This window comes from Oratosquilla oratoria, chromosome 2 (assembly GCF_046742065.1).
Source record: "Oratosquilla oratoria isolate Oo_2021 chromosome 2, ASM4674206v1, whole genome shotgun sequence".
Taxonomy (NCBI): Eukaryota; Metazoa; Arthropoda; class Malacostraca; order Stomatopoda; family Squillidae; genus Oratosquilla; species Oratosquilla oratoria.
This window is the reverse complement of record NC_134778.1, coordinates 21,140,445-21,156,068: the sequence shown is the minus strand read 5'-3', so window position 1 is coordinate 21,156,068 and position 15,624 is coordinate 21,140,445. Positions and strand designations below refer to the sequence as shown.

The 15,624-nt window shown below is 40.2% G+C and overlaps 1 protein-coding gene across 1 annotated transcript; it reads right to left on the bottom strand.

Annotated features, from left to right (window-relative positions):
• Positions 1 to 8,092: 8,092 nt before the first annotated feature.
• Positions 8,093 to 13,422, bottom strand: LOC143034632 (uncharacterized). Its single transcript, XM_076200975.1, has 2 exons — positions 13,412 to 13,422; positions 8,093 to 8,801 (listed from the first exon to the last, which is right to left on the bottom strand). Exons 1-2 carry the CDS (start codon positions 13,420 to 13,422, stop codon positions 8,093 to 8,095), a joined length of 720 nt encoding a protein of 239 aa, XP_076057090.1.
• Between the last annotated feature and the right edge of the window lie 2,202 nt (positions 13,423 to 15,624).

Sequence of the window (15,624 nt, the reverse complement as noted above, 5' to 3'; positions counted from 1 at the left end):
GAGAGAGAGAGAGAGAGAGAGAGAGAGAGAGAGAGAGAGAGAGAGAGAGAGAGAGAGAGAGAGAGGAGGAGGAGGAGGAGGAGAAGAAGAGGAAGGAAGAGGGGGAGGAAGAGAGAGAGGAGGAGAGAGAGGAGGAGGAAGAAGAAGAGAAAGTAGAGGAGGAGGAAGAAGAGGAGGAAGAGGAAGTAGAGGAGGAAGAGGAAGTAGAGGAGGAGGGATAGGAGGAAGAGAGGGAGGAGGAGAGGGAGGAAGAGGAATAAGAGGAGGACAGGGAGGAAGAGGAGGAGATGGGGGAGAAGGAAGGAGGAGGAGGAGGAAAAGGAAGAGGAGATGGAGGACTAGCGGGAGGATGAGAGGAAGAAGGAGGAGGAAGATGAGAAGGGAATGATAAGGAGAAGAAGTAGAAGAAGAAGTAGTAGAAGAAAAAGTAGAAGTAGAAGAAGAAGTAGAAGTAGAAACAGAAGAAGAAGAAGAAGAAGAAGAAGTAGTAGAAGAAGAAGTAGTAATAGAAGAAGAAGAAGAAGAAGAAGAAGAAGAAGAAGAAGAAGAAGAAGAAGAAGAAGAAGAAGAAGAAGAAGAGGAAGTAGAATAAGAAGATGTAGAAGAAGAAGAAGAAGAAGAAGAGGAAGTAGAATAAGAAGATGTAGAAGAAGAAGAAGAAGAAAAAGTAGAAATAGAAGAAGAAGAAGAAGAAGAAGAAGAAGAAGAGGTAGTAGAAGAAGTAGAAGAAGAAGAAGAAGAAGAAGAAGAAGAAGAAGAAGAAGAAGAAGAAGAAGAAGAAGAAGAAGAAGAAGAAGAAGAAGAAGAAGAAGAAGAGCAACAACAACAACAAGAAAAAGAAGAAAAGGAAGAAGAAAAAGAAGAAAAAGAAGAAAAAGAAGAAGAAAGAGAAAAAGAAGAATAAAAAGGAGAAAAATAAAAAGAAAAAGAAGAAAAAGAAGAAGAAAAAGAAGAAAAAGGAGAAGAAAATATAGAAGAAAAAGAAGAAAAAGAAAAGAAGAAGAAAACGAGGAGGAGGAGGAGGAGGAGGAGGAGGAGGAAGAAGACCGTGGTTGACTGCGAAAGGAGGGCGGAGAAAAACGAAGTGAAGGACATAAGGGAGGAAGGGGCGGGTGGGTGGGGCTCAAGTACGAGAGAGAGAGAGAGAGAGAGAGAGAGAGAGAGAGAGAGAGAGAGAGAGAGAGAGAGAGAGAGAGAGAGAGAGAGAGAGAGAGAGAGAGAGAGAGAGAGAGAGAGAGAGAGAGAGAGAGAGAGAGAGAGAGAGAGAGAGAGAGAGAGAGAGAGAGAGAGAGAGAGAGAGAGAGAGAGAGAGAAGAACATGAGTAGGAATATGAGGATGAGACGATAAAGGAAGGGATAAAGGCGATAAGTAATAGGCTTAACTAAGTAGCTAAGTGATATTAGAATATCTTCTTAATATGATATAACTTAGTTTGTACGTAATTGGTAGATGCCGACAGGTCTATCGAAATAGACACTGTGTTAAGACGAAAGTTTTATTAGTAGGACGTTTCGTTTGTAACAAACAAAATGTCGTACTAATAAAAAAAAATCATCCTTACATGGCCTTCTTTTTGATATCTCTGTTTATGTCTATTTCATTGTTGTTGGTCTTGTAGGTGTTGTCCTTGTAGTTACTCTTGCTGGTAGTACTGGTATTGTAGGTTTTGTTGCAAGTGCTTTAGGTGTTGTTGTAGTTGTCTTACGGTTGTTGTTGTTGTTGTTCTTGTAGGTGTGGGATGGATGAAAGGTGGCTGGGCCACCCCCTTATAAGGGGAAAGTGTCTTTGTGTGTGTGCATGTATGTATGTATGTATGTATGTATGTATGTATGTATGTATGTATGTATGCATGTATGCATGTATGCATGTATGTATGTATGTATGTATGTATGTATGTATGTATGTATGTATGTATGTATGTATGTATGTATGCATGTATGTATGTATGTATGTATGTATGTATGTATATATGTATGTATGCATGTATATATGTATGTATGTATGTATGTATGTATGTATGTATGTATGTATGTATGTATGTATGTATAAAGTAGTCAGGTATTACTGGACGTGTTGTACAAGTTACAGTAGGTGTCATTGTAGGTGTTGTTGCTGTTGTAGATATTGTTGTAGGAGTTATACGTCTTGTAGGTTCATGGGCATTGTTGTTGCAGATGTTAATTCATTATTACCGTAGGTGTGTTGTTTCATATGTTATAGGTGTTGGAATTGTAGGTGTTGTGTGTATTGTAGGTGTTGTAGATAGTGTTATAGACGCTGTAAGTGCTGTAGGTGTTGTAGGTATTGTGGTAATTATTACAGATGTTTTGGATCTTACAAATGTTTGTGTGTTGTAGGTGTTATATTTGTTGTAGGTATATGTATTGTGTTATAGGTGTTGTAGGCGTTGTAGGTGTTATGTGTGCTATGTTCTACATATGGATGTTAGGTATGTCGTAGGTGTTATATGTGTTATGTTCTAATTATGGGTATTATAGGTGTTATGTGTGTTACGTTCCAATTATGGGTGTTGTAGGTGTTGTACGTGTTATACGTGTTGTAGGTGCTATGTGTGCTACAGATGTTGTAGATACTTATCAAGTTTTTTATTTGCCCATACTGTACACCAATCATAATATAACAATATCAACTGTTATCTTTTTCAACTCAACAATGGTTATAAATAAAAATCCTATGTACCCCATGATAGAATATTTCCAAACGACAGAAAAAAATGATTAGAAAATATTAGAAAAGGATTATGGAGTCTTCAATCGAGTGAAATGAAATATATCTATTACAGAGAATAAGTAAGACAGATTAGACAAATGATCAAGCTCGCTTCAATTGTTTATGAAACGCGAACTGATAGTTCGAATGTTACAAGTCTACACGTCCCTACATACAAGTCCACAAGACTCTACATACACACACACACTCTCTTGAGCTACAGCTGAACTAATCTTATGCAAAGTCCCACTGTGTTTGAAAAGAGAAGAGTCATAACTGGGTCGGTCTTTTGTAACTGTGGCAAGCCTTTCATCGTTTCGTCAGCGGGTCTCCTAAGAAATAATTTGCGCGCCTTCAGGACAAGTACTGTGTGAGTAATGATTTCACTTTAGCCAGTCAGTGTGTGTGTGTGTGTGTGTGTGTGTGTGTGTGTGTGTGTGTGTGTGTGTGTGTGTGTGTGTGTGTGTGTGTGTGTGTGTGTGTGTGTGTGTGTGTGTGTGTGTGTGTGTGTGTGTGTGTGTGTGGTGTGTGTGTGGTGTGTGTGTGGTGTGTGTGTGTGTGTGTGTGTGTGTGTGTGTGTGTGTGTGTGTGTGTGTGTGTGTGTGTGTGTGTGTGTGTGTGTGTGTGTGTGTGTGTGTGTGTGTGTGTGTGTGTGTGTGTGTGTGTGTGTGTGTGTGTGTGTGTGTGTGTGTGTGGTGTGTGTGTGTGTGTGTGTGTGTGTGAGTGTGTGTGTGTGTGTGTGTGTGTGTGTGTGTGTGTGTGTGTGTGTGGTGTGTGTGTGGTGTGTGTGGGGTGTGTGTGTGTGTGTGTGTGTGTGTGTGTGTGTGTGTGTGTGTGTGTGTGTGTGTGTGTGTGTGTGTGTGTGTGTGTGTGTGTGTGTGTGTGTGTGTGTGTGTGTGTGTGTGTGTGTGTGTGTGTGTGTGTGTGTGTGTGTGTGTGTGTGTGTGTGTGTGTGTGTGTGTGTGTGTGTGTGTGTGTGGGTGTGTGTGTGTGTGTGTGTGTGTGTGTGTGTGTGGTGTGTGTGTGTGTGTGTGTGTGTGTGTGTGTGTGTGTGTGTGTGTGTGTGTGTGTGTGTGTGTGTGTGTGTGTGGTGTGTGTGTGTGTGTGTGTGTGTGTGTGTGTGTGTGTGTGTGTGTGTGTGTGTGGTGTGTGTGTGTGTGTGTGTGTGTGTGTGTGTGTGTGTGTGTGTGGTGTGTGTGTGTGTGTGTGTGTGTGTGTGTGTGTGTGTGTGTGTGTGTGTGTGTGTGTGTGTGTGTGTGTGTGTGTGTGTGTGTGTGTGTGTGTGTGTGTGTGTGTGTGTGTGTGTGTGTGTGTGTGTGTGTGTGTGTGTGTGTGTGTGTGTGTGTGTGTGTGTGTGTGTGTGTGTGTGTGTGTGTGTGTGTGTGTGTGTGTGTGTGTGTGTGTGTGTGTGTGTGTGTGTGTGTGTGTGGTTTTTTTTTTCCCCCACTTGGTCTTTGGATCACGTGTTGGACTCGTGATCGACAGCTATTTCCCTCCTGGAAGAGAGCTCAGAGCTCGTAGGTCCGATCTATGGGTAATGCTATGACCTTGCACACACACACACACACCCAACTCCCCGTCCACGAGAGTCAGAGTAACGACCGTGTGTGTGTGTGTGTGTGTGTGTGTGTGTTTTGTTTTTTGTTTGTTTGTATATGTTTATCTATTTAACTGTAGTATACGGAGATGGTACTATGCTTATGAGGTCCCGTCTCTACGTATCATTTTTGCCTGTGAGTCATTTACGTTCTTGACCTGGATGATTTGCGTTCCACAAGTTGTGGGATCTTTGTGGAAAGTTTTTAGGTTACTAACAAGCTTTAGGCGATCTGTCTTTTTGTGGCCACCTGTTGTTATCTTAACTCATATGACGGATACTCTCTATCGTTTTTTTCTTAGTTTTCATACCTTTATCCTAAGTATCGTTATCATATCGACTCTCTTTCTCTTTTCGACCCTCTTGTTTGGGTATTCCCAACTGTTTTAGACTTCCCTTGGATGTCTCATCAGGCAGACTAAGGTCACTCTACTCATTGTGGGTAGTCCCATTGTTTTCTTCTTTTTTCTCGTATGTTTGATCACATAAGCTTAGGATCACTCAAATTCCCACTCACTGTATTGTCTCTATTTTCCTTTTATCATTCTTTTTGTGTGGTGACAACATCACTGCTGCATATGTTTGGGATCAGATCATAGTTTCAGTTATTTCTTATACCTCCAACCATATAGTGAAATGACTCTTATTTTCGTTAGCAATTTATGTCTCTCATAATTTTGTTTACGTGTGTGTGTGTGTGTGTGTGTGTGTGTGTGTACAAATACACGATTATGTGCTCCTACGCTCGTACACTCGTACATATACAGACCATTCCTCGAATTTTTCTGTTTTTATTCATAACTCGTTCTATTCATTGACGTACTCTGTAATGTAAACTTCCTCCAAAATGACGCCCGGAGATTTCATTCAGCTGTGGAGCAGATGAAATGGGCTTTTGGTTGAACTTTGTCCATATAATGATCGAAGTCGATGGCCGTAAAAAAAAACCGCATATATTATTCTATAAATCAACTCATTCGGGCCAGTCGTCTTTATATCTATTCTGGCAAGCCAAGCCCCAGATGATTTTATTCAGATGATAATAGACTCGCCTCATGTTCCAGAGGAGTTGATATGCAGCCGGGGTAAACGGCAGTTCTGTCGTCCTCAGGGCCCTTAGAGAGTTTGCTTACTTTCGACTCAAGAGGTCGAGTAGACGCTTGTTCTCTTGGCTTTATGATCTGTTGCTTTGCGAACTGATGATTGAGATGAGGAAAACGGCGCCTCGTGGCTATCGTCGCATTTCTCTTCACCGCTACTACTACTCCAACTGCTGTTGATGCTGTTGTTGTCGTTACTGCTGCTGCTGTTATTGTTTCTGCTACTTCTGCAACTGCTACCCTTAATGCTGCTTATGCTAAAGCTGTATCTGCTGCTGCTGCTACAGCATTGTGTGATACGACCTTCATCCTTGTAGAATTGTGTGGTGAAAAAAACAACAATTCAGGTTCTATCTTTCACAGACAGATCATCAGCCAGCCTGCCCGCCAATGACTGGTCACCAATCATTCTGTTTGCTTGTTCCTTACACCTTAACATTGTGTTTATTTTAATGCATGGGGAGCTACGAGGAGAGCGGGGAAAGGATTGGCTACCTCCCTTATAAGGGGGAAAAAAGCTCTTGGTATTTAAATAGAAATTTCCAGTAATTTGTCTTTCAAACAATGCTCTACCTCCAGGCCCCCGGTATGTGTGTTGATTTTGGAGGGGCAAAGGGGAGCTGGTACTGTCACGAACAAAAATTTTGGACCCACCTAGAGTTTTTCACGATACAAATTCATATTCTTTGCCAACTTTTTTAATCTAGTCAAGAAATTATCAAAATGTAAGCTAGGTACTACTTAGGAAAATAATTACGTACACGAAAAATATATATATGTTTATCAACGTTGTGAGAACGCTAGGCAGTGGGCGGGATGCAGGGATGACCCGTCATCTAGGAGGAGCCAAGAAAAGAGGGAGGGAGGGGTGGTGGATGGGAATGGAGTATGTGGGGATGAAATGGGTGGGAATGGATGTATGACTTTCACTTTGGCTACCTCCCTTGTAAAAGGAAAAAAAACCTTGGTATATGTATGTATGTATGTATGTATGCATGCTAATAAGATCATGGGTACGTGTGGTCACTTATGCAAAGTAGACCACTTGGAAAAAGAAACTAACAAAGCAGAGCGCTTTCGTATATTACATCTTCAGTGCGTATGTATGTATGTATGTATGTATGTATGTATGTATGTATGTATGTATGTATAAGAACTGTAGCGTGTTCGTGACTACCTCTCAGGCATAGGAGAGCTGATCACGGAAGTGAAAATGTGAGTTTACACCTCATCTATGCCACTGTACTACTTCTTCCCTGTTACTCTTTCTCGGCCATCGCCTCTGCAAGCCGAAAGTAAAATTATTTTTATTAGATCCATTCCTCCTGATGTGAGGGCTAATGCTAAATAAAGCGTGGTTCTTCATATTTTGTATACGCTTTACGGGGGCCCACTAAGTATTTCAGTGGCTTTGACCCATCGTTTTTCGCTCATATTTCCGAAATAACCATTTGCATCAGCATAATATATTAGCACAGCTTAATTCACACTCTGCCCTAATTTTTGACGTTATAGTGCATTCACAAGTGTATTTATTTACGGCGTTTACTCTTGACATCAAATGTCTCATTAACAAGCTATATAAATCGTTAGTTCGTCCACATTTGGAATATGCTGTTTCCGTATGGTCACCGAATCTCATTAAAGACATTGACAGATTGGAAAAAGTACAACGGCGAGCCACAAAACTGATTCCAAATATAAAAAATAAATCATACGAAAATCGACTAAAACACATGAATCTGTTTTCCCTAAAAAAGCGTAGACTCAGAGGTGACTTGATACAGGTCTTTAAAATTCTAAAGGGAATTGACAACATCAAAAGTGACCAAATTTTCACATTGAATGAGAATCAGACAAGAAACAATGGTCTCAAACTGTCCGGAAATAGATTCAATTTGGAAGTAGGTAGAAACAACTTTGCCAACCGTGTAGTTAATGAATGGAATAAACTTCCTGCACAGGTAGTGCAATGTAGTTCAGTTCGAAGCTTTAAGAATCATTTAGATAAATACCTAAGTAAGATGCTGTAATGATTATAATTTATGTTATATTATTTGTTTTTGTTTTGTTATAATTTGTCTGTCTGATTTTCATTTATTATTAGTTATATGTCAATTTATTATCATTTACTATTTACCTGTTTGTTTATTATTTAACTATACCTATGCATTTATTTATGTATTTTATTTGTTATTTACATTATTATAGTTTTTATTTATCATTTTATTATTATGATTTTTTTTTTTTTTTTTTTTTTTTTTGCATCCGACCTAGATATGGATCAAAAGGTCTCCTGTCGGCATGCTCCGCCTTTGTAATCCTTTGTAATCCTTTGTCTCGCAGCCGATACCCGTGAAGTAAATCGAACAAGTGAAGTTGCGACGTCATCACAAACTACCTCGTGTATCCCATCCTCCTCCCCTTCCCTCCTTCCTCCCCATTTCCTCCCTCCTCCTCCTCCTCCTCCTCTCTCTCTCTCTCTCTCTCTCTCTCTCTCTCTCTCTCTCTCTCTCTCTCTCTCAAAAAAAAAAAAAAAAAAAAAAAAAAAAAAAAAAATGTAATAATAATTTTATACAATGCACCCGGAGAGGGAATTCAATAACAAGTTTATACATATGATGGATAGGGAAATTATGATAATAACTGGACATGCATTTTATTTCATTCCATATCACTATGGATAAACAGTTCATCCTCGTCATCGCTGTCCATGGTGATGATGACGGGTTCCACACTTTCATATATGTTGTCTGATGACCAGTACTCTTCTTCGAACGACCTGGACCTTCTCACAGCACCCGCCCACACCTCCTTGGTTGCGATAAGCTTTGCCTCCTGGAGCCGCGCTTGCAAGTCTGCCCGAGTGAACCGCTGCAACGTTGAACGCAGGTGTTGCCTCATGCAGCCCCACACTTGTTCGATGGCGTTTAATTCTGGACGAGCTGGTGGCAAACGGATGACCTCATGACCCCATGATCGGATAATTTCGTCAACCGTGTAGCGTGGCTCGGGCCGGTTCTCCTTCCAGATCGGTAGCAACTCAGGGCGCGTAGCATGTGGTGGGAATGGTAGGCTGCGGCACTCCAACCATTTCACGATCTCCGTTTTTCTTGTGGCAGTGGTGGGGCAACGGGTCTCCTCGGTCAACTGACTGTGGTAGGGTGCGTTGTTAAGCACCAGCACCGATGGCTCAACGAGCGCCGGCAAAAGCTGTGATGTCAGCCAGCGAATGAATAGGGCGCTGTTCATTTCACCATGGTAGTCTCCTGTTTTGTTCTTGGCAGGGTAGCACAGAAATGATTCGTCAATGAATCCCTCATCTGTGCCACCTGCTACTACCACAAAGAGGTAGTTTGTGATGACGTCACAACTTCACTTGTTCGATTGACTTCACGGGTGTCGGCTACGACACACTTAATATCAAGAGTAAACGCCGTAATTAACTATCCTTGTGAATGCACTATAACGTAAAAAATTAGGGCAGGGTGTGAATTAGGCTGTACTAATATATCATGCTGATGTGAATGATTATTTCGGAAATATGAGCGAAAAACGATGGGTCAAAGCCGCTGAAATACTTAGTAGTGGTCGATCACTCGAAAAATTCCGGCACATGAACGAATCTTAGGTAAACATTTAAAAACCCTCTATGATTGTCTTAACACTTTGACCAAATGTAACAGCTCAAATCCGTTTCTTTTTTTATACAGAATAAAATAGATAATTTATTGGTAACCTCTGGGAACCCCATTGCATAAAAAACTTTCTGTATAATGAAATAAAGTCTAAATTTTGATAGCCAGTTCTATTTTGTTTACTATATTATGTTTATGGAGATATCTGGCAACCATTCCCACTCTTACAAAGCCAGTGATGCACCTCAGTGTCTCTCAGTGTGTTATCAAAGCTTGAGGTAGGAGTACATCGCCTTTTTTTTTCTTACTTTTTTTTTCTCCAGCTGTAACCATAGGAAGGGTGAAGAAGAGCTTATTGAAAACGAAAAAAGCGGAGATGGCAAGGGAATATAGAAGATGAACAAAAACATTCTCGAATATGCTGTTGCCAAATTTGTTCTTGATTACAATATTGGCTATGAAGAAGGATGTGTGGTTCCTCTTCATGGACAATCATACACACAACTACTAGAATTATAACTTAAAAAGCGAGATAAAGAACGTGAGAAAGTATATTCTAAGGGAAAACGTAAACTAACAGACAGTGTCACGAGCGATCATGAGACCGGAGCATTTAAAAGGTGTTGCAGTCCTTTTAAATATCAAAACTCCTCTCCTTAAGAATTCATGTTTTTGTTCTTTAGTAAGTCATATCTCTAGTTCTATTTGACCGATTCTATTCATTCTTGTAGCACTGTAAAGGAGAGAAGTCATACGTTAATCTAAAAAAAAAAGAAAGAAAAAAAAGAAAGAAAAATAAATAAATAAATAGATAAAATAAAAAATAAAAAATAAAATAGAATAAAGGAAACTGTAACTTAAACTTTTGTTTTATCTATCCTACCAGAAATTCACAGCAATTTTTCACTATGCAAAATCATAAGTATATAAAAAACAGAAATGAGAATGAGATGAAATATAATTTTACCAAGTTTTTACCAAGACTCTAATCTTTCATTTCCTGCATAGTAGGTTGATATGGACACCTTTTTAAAGTCATGTTCACATATATCATCTTCACTATAACACAAAAATATTCACTGCACATAACATATATATGTTACTGAAACAATCTAGTGAGGAATTATATTATATTGAAAAGGGTAAGTATACATAAGTTCACCAGAGAAATTAAAAAAAAAAAAAAAAAAAATGACATGCTCACCTATAAGCACCTCCCAGGATGCCCTGAATACTATTACTATTACCGCTGCTGTTATTCCTACTATCGTCTCGGGGGAAGAGGAGGGGAATAAAAAAAAAGGAGAAATGAAGAGGAGGAAGGGAAGGGAAAAGGGGATGGAGAGAAAGAAGAAGAAGAAGAAGAAGAAGAAGAAGAAAGGGAGACAGTAAGGGTTGAGGGAAGGTCACCGAAAGAGCTACCTTCGAAATGCCCGAGGGCAGGGCAGGGGGGGACCCTGAGCGGATGAATTGTTTGCGGGCTCGGTGGAGCGGATGTGGGGCACGTGCCAGCCAAGGAATGGATGGTCTTTTGCCCATTTTCGACACGCACGGACGCTAGAAACTGACCCACTACATACCAGAATCACATGAATATATATCAATCCTGGAAAGAGATTAATTTCTTAGACTTTCGATCCTCGAACTTACTTTGGACTGAATGGTTTGCTAACGTAATCAGTTTATCTGGAAAGGGGACCGTTTTCACCATTAGGCTCATTTTTGAGTTGTAATTCCCAAATACAATTTATCAACACACACACACACACACACACACACACACACACACACACACACACACACACACACACACACACACACACACACACACACACACACACACACACACACACACACACACACACACACACACACACATATACATGTATACATATTTTTTCCGGAAAAGATATATTATGAAATACTGTGGTTGAGTAAAATTCTATAATGACAAAAAACTTGGTTATGAAGAACATTTTCGCCACTTTTAGATAAACGGATGCTCTGCCTTTGGTAGCCCACTTTATTAAAAAATATCGAGAGCTGAAAGAAAGATATAGGGCCCGACTCACAGACCGAGTGCCATCCTTTCGGGGCTGCACCTCTGAGTGAGAGCTAAATCTGTTGGGCTTTGGGAACTGATGAAGTGGAAAAGATTCTATCCGACGTTGGCTGATTTTATTAAATTCTGTGTCGTTTTTCGGTGGCGATAGGGCTGTAGTCTCCCCTAAGGATCTTCTTACGTAACACACAGTACTTTTCCCTGTTATCCTAACTGCCCCCCTGACGGAGAGGGGGCGGAGAGGGGGGGGTCGCCGATTTAATGAAGCGGCCTTGCTGTGGATGTGCTGTGTCCTGCGACACTGCTTCTGACCCAGGGCAGTGGACAGGGTGCAGGGATGACCCGTCATCTAGGAGGTGCTAAGATGGGAGGGAGGGTGGAGGGGTGTGGAGTGTTTTCGGGGATGAAATGGGTGGGAATGTTTTTGTGCCTTGTCCTTTTTGGCTACCCTCCTGGTAAGGGAAAAAAAAAAAAGCCTTGGTATATGTATGTATGTACTAACTGCCATCAGATGGATTAATTAGTCTTTGTGGATGGTACCATTTCTCCGAGTTTCAAGACATCAGTATCTATACCACCTTCCGCCATGTGATTTTCTTTCAGCCGAACGAACTTCCCTCCTCCTCCTCCTCTTCTTATGATGAAGTGGCAATTGTGAGAATCATTCCGCGCGTTTGACGTGCCTCTCGCCGCGTGAGTTCGAGGCAGATTGAAGGACGTCCTTGCTTCATCGCGCCCTCGAGAAGGACTTGAGCACAGCTGCACATTGCCGAATATGTAACCCAAGACTACCCTCCACACGGGGGGGTGACGGGTGGCGAGGGGGAAGCCACCGCGTTGATTGGCCCTAGAAGACCTGCCCTAAGACGAACCCTCCACTCGGGAGGGGGGGGGGAAGCTACAGCGCTGATTGGCCCTAGAAGACCTGCCTCACGTTCTTCTTCTGGTTAAAGCCAAGCAATTCTAGTCAGTTCATGGGGAGCGGGCCCTGGAGAGGCTGAGTGTCTCGAAGCCTCCTCGTTCAGAGATTTGGTTCTGACTAATTCTAGACAATTTCATTCAGGAGTCACGTGATGATAACCAGAATGATATTTGCGAAATGTGTCACAATGATACCCCTTGTAACAGTGTGACATGTAGTCCATTGGACCGAACAACGAAAACCGTACGCCTGACGTTCGGTCGTCTGGCGCTGGGTTCCCCAAAGATTCTTTCGAAAGCGTATAACCTTGTTCGTTTAATGTATAACCATTTCTGGGTAAGAAACTGTCTTCAGGGAATGTCTTTATTGATTAGCAGTGATTAAGTAAACAATTGTTTTAATTGTTAATTCAAAATGAAGCCTTTGTATTCTACCGCCAGGTATTTGTTTCTTATGGTAGTCACCTTTGTCCTTTTTGTCAAAGTTGGTCATCCGGTTGAGGGGAAATGACCGCTAAGATATTTTCTGTGAATAAATGGAAGGAAAGTTCCTAATTATGTAAATCATTTATGTCTAAACTACAGTTAAGAGGCCTCACATTGTTTTTGTTTTTACAAAAAGTCCGCTGAAAATTATTTCTGAAAAGAAAACGAAAGTAAAACTATTGTAGAAATACGTACAAGAGACTGCTAACGATTTTTATTTCCCTAGAAATCATTTCAGATAAAAAGCTTGATCCGACATAAACCCCCTAAGAAGTGCTCGGTGGTAATATCTAATATTCTCGGATATGTCTTGCAATTTCCCTATTCAAAGCTCTTCTCGCTATCGCTCCTCCGATGTCGAGAAAAACAAAGTTGTTCCTAGACGTACTTGTGAATTGTGATGAAACATTTTGAAATTAACCTCAATACTTTGACGCGTCTTGCAACCAGTATTGCCAAGTAGTCAATTTCTTTGTTAATTTTTGCCGAAATACTGTTATTCTAATAATTAACCCCCACCGAAACAGATATTTACTATATACATAGTGGTGATGAAATAAAACAAAATAAAATAAAATAGATGTATGAATAGATACATGAATGAGTACATAAATGAATAGAAAAATAAACCTGTAGAAATTAATTCACATTTGACAACTTTGCTCATCACAAGTTCGCTTCGCGGAACGTCAACGTTTTCTCTGAAGTGACGTGACCATGTTCTTGTTTAGTCTGAGAACAGACAGTTCTGTTCACCTGAGGGACAGCATCTCTGGATCACAGGAAAGGCTGATGGATTGAGAACCACATCTAGTCCAAATGCAGCTGAATAATGTCGTCTGGCAGCGTACAAAAGACGCCGTCCTGAAGACCTACTGCAAAGTCATAATTGAACTACCACTCTTGTCCACATGGATAGGAGCGTTGGGTCCAAGATTAATTGGTATTTCAACCCAACTAAACGTACTATGTAGTGTACATAAAGTAGACAGGAACGCTAAACGCTAACCCAATCTACCTTAATTGTTTCTCTCTCACATAAATGAGAGCACTTGCCGGCAGCAAGTATGGGTATAGAAAAGTTCCTTATTGATTTCAAAAAGGTAATCGAGATAACTTTAACCTTTCCATCTCAAAAGGAGCTTCCCTTAGCTGGTTAAAATCCTCAGGAATAAGCGTGCACACACACACACACACACACACACACACACACACACACACACACACACACACACACACACACACACACACACACACACACACACACACACACATACACACACACACACACACACACACACACACACACACACACACACACACACACACACACACACACACACACACACACACACACACACACACACACACACACACACACACACACACACACACACACACACACACGAATCTAGGGAGCAGGCACGAAAATGGCTCCAACACTTTCAAACCTGTTATATGAGGAGAGACTGGCTAAATTGAAATTACCGACTTTGGAACAAAGAAGAGAAAGAGGCGACCTGCTGACCATTTACAGAATCATGAAAGGCATAGAAGTCCTTAGAAGAGAGGACTTATCAAATTGGGATAAGAGAAATACAACGGGACATTATAAGAAACTCAGAAAAGATAGCCTATAGAAGAAACCTGAAAAAAAAAAACAGTTTTCCACACAGTGGGGTGGATATCTGGAACAAACTGGATAAAACAATAGTGTGTGCAAAAACTATACACGAATTTAAGGGCAAACTAAACACTGCGAGATACAAAGACGGGACACTACGAGCATAGCTCCTCTTCCCGTAAGATACACAACTAGGTAAATACACACACGAACACATACACAAACATGCACTCATTATATATATACAGTATATATATATATATATATATATATATATATATATATACATATACATATACATATATGTATATGTATATATATATATATATATATATATATATATACATATACATATATTTATATATATATGTATATCTATATATATATATATATATGTATGTATATAATATGTCACGTGTTCTATCTACGAGGAGGCTTCTTCCCCATATTAAGGTAAGCAGCCAGCTAGGGCGGTCAACCACTCCCACCCAACCCTGTCCCATGTTACATATTGTACATAATGATCGATATTCTTAAGAAAAACCTCGTCTCTGTCAGAAAAAAAAAGTGGTCTTCAATTTCAAACTACTGTTTTTTAAAGATTATATCTGAAGAGGTTCCCTTCGATCAGTTTAAAAGGGGGATCATGAATTCTACGACAAGATTTTTAATTTTTGTTTTACTCTTTTAAGTTTCGTCCTTTTGATAGCTCACGTTTTTCCTTTTTTACACTCCCGTACCTCTTGTCTGGGAGCTAATAGACCTCTCATTCTTACCTATTTTTGTAATCTTCTTTCTCTCATGTTAAAAGGGAAGGGTTTTTACTACCTTTAAGAGAAGACTCAGCGGCGGCGCCAGGAATTTTTAGTTGGGGAGGCTATGGGGGGGGGTGGGGGCTGAGCAAATTTTTTGGGGGGCTAATAGTAATATGATAATACACATATATTATCCTCATTTCAGAAGGGGAGGGGGTTAATGGTAGGGCTAGCACTGATGGCTGACAAATCTTTAGCCCTGGCAATTAAAAATTCCACTTAATAAAATTATTTCAATGAGTGTTTTAAAATTTCAATTTGCTCATTTCAGTTGGGGGGGCTAATGGGGGGGGCTGGCCACTTTTTTGGGGGGGGCTCCTGGCGCCGCCACTGAGAAGACTATATGTCATTCTACGTTTTGTAATAGCACATTTCTTTTTGCGTGTTAAGGAACTATTTTATTCAAAGAGTAGTGTCAATACTATTTTTAAGAGATGCTTATTTGTTTTACAATCCTTTTTTACGTGCTTATTTGTCGTATTTTTGATGCTGAAAGAGTAATGTCTAATATTTACAAGATATGCTTATTTGCCTTTTTTTTTTTACGTTTTAAGGAACTATTTTGTTCAAAGAGTAGTGACTATGCTATTTTCTAGAGATGTTTATTTTTCGTACTATTTTTCATTTGAACATATTAAAGAAATATTTTC